The sequence below is a fragment of the Trichechus manatus genome, unplaced genomic scaffold (assembly GCF_000243295.1).
Source record: "Trichechus manatus latirostris isolate Lorelei unplaced genomic scaffold, TriManLat1.0 scaffold00034, whole genome shotgun sequence".
Lineage (NCBI taxonomy): Eukaryota > Metazoa > Chordata > Mammalia > Sirenia > Trichechidae > Trichechus > Trichechus manatus.
In genome coordinates, this window is record NW_004443970.1 from 11,082,787 (window position 1) to 11,087,494 (window position 4,708).

A 4,708-nucleotide genomic window follows, 5' to 3' on the forward strand; every position below is an offset into this window, starting at 1 on the left:
ATAGTTATTTAGTTATTATTTTAATAAAGAAGGTTGTTCCTATGAAAAATTTCTGCTCTCTTACTTTTGTTTCAATATGTTAATTTAATGGGAGGGAAAGGAATGGAATTGATATTACTGCCTCAGGAATTGCATGTAACCACATTCTATTTTCATGAAACCAAAAAGGTTGTGTGGGTACCTACTATGTGACATAGGGTATATTTGTCTGAAAATAGGTCTATTTGTGAACACCAGCCATCGTATTTCACAATGAAGCCACTCTTGAGAACCACTGTTCTCAAATAATTTTAGTCTTTGCAAAAGAAAATACTGAAACATGGAAATTCTGGGCTACATTTAGAATAATCCAAATATTTTTAAAATTTCCTCCAAGGAAGAGATGATCTGAATGTGTATTCTAGATGGTCCCATGCTGACCTTTTGTCAGACAGACTGTCCTCACATGGAGCATCTTACTTCTTGGTCCACAAAACCAGTGGAAATCTGATTGTAGGCTAATCTCTAGCAATGACTAGGACTTTTTTTTTTTTTTTTTTAATGCTTAGAAAAGGATTTTCATTTGAGCAACAGCTGCTCATAAGACCTTAGTATTACTGGTAAACCATTCATTAGCCTATGAAGGGACAGGTCAAAGCAAGTGTACTTTAAGAATTGAGCATCTAAGATATTAATGAGGAAATATTAGCCATTTCTGTCTTTGCTTTAATGTGTGAAGCAGCCTGTAATATTTGTTGTTGTTCTTCCTGAAAAACTCAGTGAAGAAAAGGGATTGTAAGGGTGAAGGAAAATAGATAAATAAGTGGAGGGATTTCCTTGTCTTTAAATCAAAGTTGGTTAAAGTATTGAAGCTAGGGGGGAAAAAAAATCAGCCCTGTGCTGGAGATCTTGAGAGATTGCAACCTCTTCAGCAAAACAGCTTGTGAGGTCAATGATTAAGCCTCCAGAATATCTAGTATTAAACTCTTCTGTCACTTTGAACACTTCTATTTCATAGCTTATTCTGGGTAAAACATGAGAGTGTTCATCTTTTAGTAGGCTTGTTAATTTTTTATCAGAAAGATTTTGTTTCCCCTGCATCTCTGTTTCCTCTTCAGATAAGTGCTTTCAAAGGAGTGTATTTGCAAGAGTCTTTCTATTATATTCCCAAGTATTCCATTATATTCCCAAGGGAACCCTTTCTCCCTTTGCCAAACCATAGAAATATCCAATTTTTTCATAGATGGTGTCGTGGATTGAACTGTGTCCCCCCAAAATGTCTGCCAACTTGGCTAGGTCATGATTCCCAGTATTGTATAATTGTCTACCATTTTGTAATCTGAGGTGATTTTCCTATATGTTGTAAATCCTATCACTATGATGTAATAAAATGGATGAGCGGCGGTTATATTGATGAAACCTAAAGATTAGATAGTGTTTTAAGCCAATCTCTTTTGAGATATAAAAGAGAGAAGCAAGCAGAGAGACATGGAAACCTCGTACCACCAAGAAATCAGTGCCAGGAGCAGAGCACGTCCTTCTGACCTGAGGTTCCTGCACTGAGATGCTCCCAGACCAAGGGAAGACTGATGCATCACAAGGACCTTCCTCCAGGCCAACAGAGAGAGAAAGCCTTCTCCTGGAGCTGATGCCCTGAATTTGGACTCGTAGCCTACTAGACTGTGAGAAAATAAACTTCTCTTTGTTAAAGCCATCCACTTGTGGTATTTCTGTTACAGCAGCACTAGATGACTAAGACAGATGGCAATGGAGAAAAATCAGAAATATTTAACAGAATTCCACTTCACAGTCAACATTGCAAAAACATATCTATTTTGTTAAGGTCTATTTGAAATGATATGTGGAACTTCCCACAGAAGTTAATGAAAGCTTACTTGGACTAGTTTAAGGACCTCCCCCCCCCGCAAAAAAAAATTATTTGTACCTGTGTAGTTTTCCTCTCCTATGATTAAATAAAGAGGCTGAATATATCCTCTCTGGACATGAGACAGGCAGCCTGGGTGGCACAAATGGTTAAGTGCTTGACTACCAACTGAAAGGCTGGCAGTTCAAACCCACCCAGAGATGCCTTGAAAGAAAGGCCTGGTGATCTGCTTATGAAAGGTCACAGCCTTGTAAATCCTATGGAACACAGTTATACTCTGCACACATGGGGTTGCCATGAGTCAGAATTGTCTCAATGGAAAGTGGTTTGTTTTTTTTTTGATTTGGACATTAGGTAGGAATCTCTGGCTGGTGCAAATGGCTAAGCGCTTGACTACTAACCAGAAGATAGGTGGTTGGAACCCAACCAGATGTGCCTCAGAAGAAAGGTCTAGCAGTCTGCTTCCAAAAGGTGACAGGCTTGAAAATCCTTGGAGTGCAGTTCTACTTTGCTCTCATGGGGTCACCATAAGTCGAACTGACTCAACAGCAACTGGTTTGGTTTGGTGTTTGGTTGTACATGAGGTATTTCCCTAGACCTTCTAAACTGAGGTGAGTTTGCACTGCTGTTACCGGAGTCGCCAGAGAAACCCTGGTGGATGACTGCATCATATGTCCCTCCTGCCTTAAAAGGGAGCAGCAGAGTGGGGAATGGAGGAAATCTCACTCAACTAGTGTTTCTGCTCAGTGAAATCAATCTCATTGAATAGGAAAATTAGTTCCAGCTTCTACTCTTATATCTGCTTGTAAGTTATTGAAAAACCTCCAGCGAGTCATTTAATGTGCCTAGGTTGGGGGTGGAGGAGAGGGGAGGGCCTTATCTATAAAATGAAGAAATCAAGTCTGTTCTGCCTACTTCTCACAAGCGTTTCTCACAAGTCTAAAATGAGTCAATAGATGAGTAAAAAATTATTGGTACCGTATCCGTAAAAGTTGGGCATTCTTTTTTAAAATACATTGATGGGATAAATTGCTAATGAACCAGCTAATCTTGAATTGGAATGATTGAATCAATGACCATCAGCAAAAGATGCATCTAACCTGTTTGGTTTCTTTCAGATTCAAACTCAGATGACTTTGACCCTGCTTCCACCAAGAGCAAGTATGACTCTCTGGATTTTGATAGTTTACTGAAAGAGGCTCAGAGAAGCTTGCGCAGGTAACATGTTCCCTGGCTGAGGATGACAGAGGCATGGTGAATACCTCACGGGACAGCGTGTCCTTCCCTAACAGACTATTGGAAGTCATACTTAGGAATTTCTCCTACTTTACACTCTGTACAAAAACAAAACAAAACAAAACAACAACAAACAATGGTTTACACGAACACAGCTGCTGAAGAGGAAAGAGACAGTGTGGATATCCAGTAAGCACATGTTTATTCATGGGTGTCAGCTTTGCTTTCCCTGGAGTCTCTTGGTAATGGAGTGTGTGTGCGTGTGTGTGTGTGCGCGCCTGGTTTAGGGGGAGTATGTGTGTATACAGGTGGGGATTAGGGACACCTGACAACAGTGTGCAAGGGCAAACCACTTCAAATGGCAGCAGTTCCATGAAGACACACTTAAAACCTAGAACTTAAAAAGGTTCATGTTCTATTCAAAAGGAAAAATATACATATATATAAATTAAAAAGGAAAGAAAACTAACCAACCAACCACAAACCGCCCTAAAATGACAGCCGCTGATGTCTGAGCATCGGCCACCGTACTCTGTTTTTAAGAAAGTGCAAAATCAACTTGAAGCAAGCGTCTCTTGTCACGCGATGATTATATGACAATCCCGAAGAAACCACAGTTTCCGTAGAACTAATATCCTGTCTCTCTCTTTCTCTTTTCCCCGCCTTTTTTCTTACTTTCCGTTTGCCATGGAGTCTGGGTGGGAGAGGATACCATGGGCACCAAAATGCTAAAACTTTCCTAACATTTTGAAGTTTCTGTAGTTCGTCCTTTATCCTGACACCCATGTAAACGTCCAAAATGTTGATCTTCCACTGCAAATGTCAAAAAGCCTTTTCAATGGTCAAGCGTACAGCTTGTTCGGCGGTTCTTTCTGAGGGGTGTACGCGGTGTTACATTACTAATGAGAGTTGGGTAGAACTCTCTGGGAGGTGTTCAGAGAGTGTAATTGCTACATTCTCTGATGTAGTTAAGTATTTACAGATGTTAAATGGAGTATTTTTATTTTGTGTACATACTATACAACGATGTTCTTTTTTTGTTACAGCTATGCACTGTAAATGCAGCCTTCTTTTCAAAACTGCTAAATTTTTCTTAATCAAGAATATTCAACTGTAATTATGAGGTGAAACAATTATTGTACACTAACATATTTAGAAGCTGAAGTTATTGCTTATATATATTTGATTGTAAAAAAAAAGACAGTGTGTGTGTGTCCGTTGAGTGCAACAACAACAAAATGATGCTTTACGCAATCCATCTCTTCTTAGGTGAGCTTCAATCTAAGCATCTTGTCAAGAAATATCCTAGTCCCCTAAAGGTATTAACCACTTCTGCGATATTTTTCCACATTTTCTTGTTGCTTGTTTTTCTTTGAAGTTTTATACACTGGATTTGTTAGGGGAATGAAAATTTTCTCATCTAAAATTTTTCTAGACGATATCATGATTTTATGTAAAGTCTCTCAATGGGTAACCATTAAGAAATGTTTTTATTTTCTCTATCAACAGTAGTTTTGAAACTAGAGGTCAAAAATCTTTTTAAAAATGCTGTTTTGTTTTAATTTTTGTGATTTTAATTTGATACAAAATGCTGAGGTAATAATTACA

The 4,708-nt window shown here is 38.6% G+C and overlaps 1 protein-coding gene across 4 annotated transcripts in view; it reads left to right on the top strand.

Moving 5' to 3' along the window:
* The window catches only part of PPARGC1A (PPARG coactivator 1 alpha), an 804,378-nt gene extending 800,829 nt beyond the window's left edge, over positions 1-3,549 (top strand). For 2 of the 4 annotated variants that reach the window (XM_004375139.2, XM_004375137.2), the window contains exon 14: positions 2,983-3,460. In XM_004375139.2, coding sequence (XP_004375196.1) covers positions 2,983-3,086 — 104 coding nt within the window. In that variant the 3' untranslated portion in view covers positions 3,087-3,460. Of the gene's footprint in view, positions 1-2,982 lie in introns of all 4 variants that reach the window. The other 2 variants (XM_023730245.1, XM_004375138.2) reach the window with 2 other exon arrangements.
* The last annotated feature ends 1,159 nt before the right edge of the window (positions 3,550-4,708 follow it).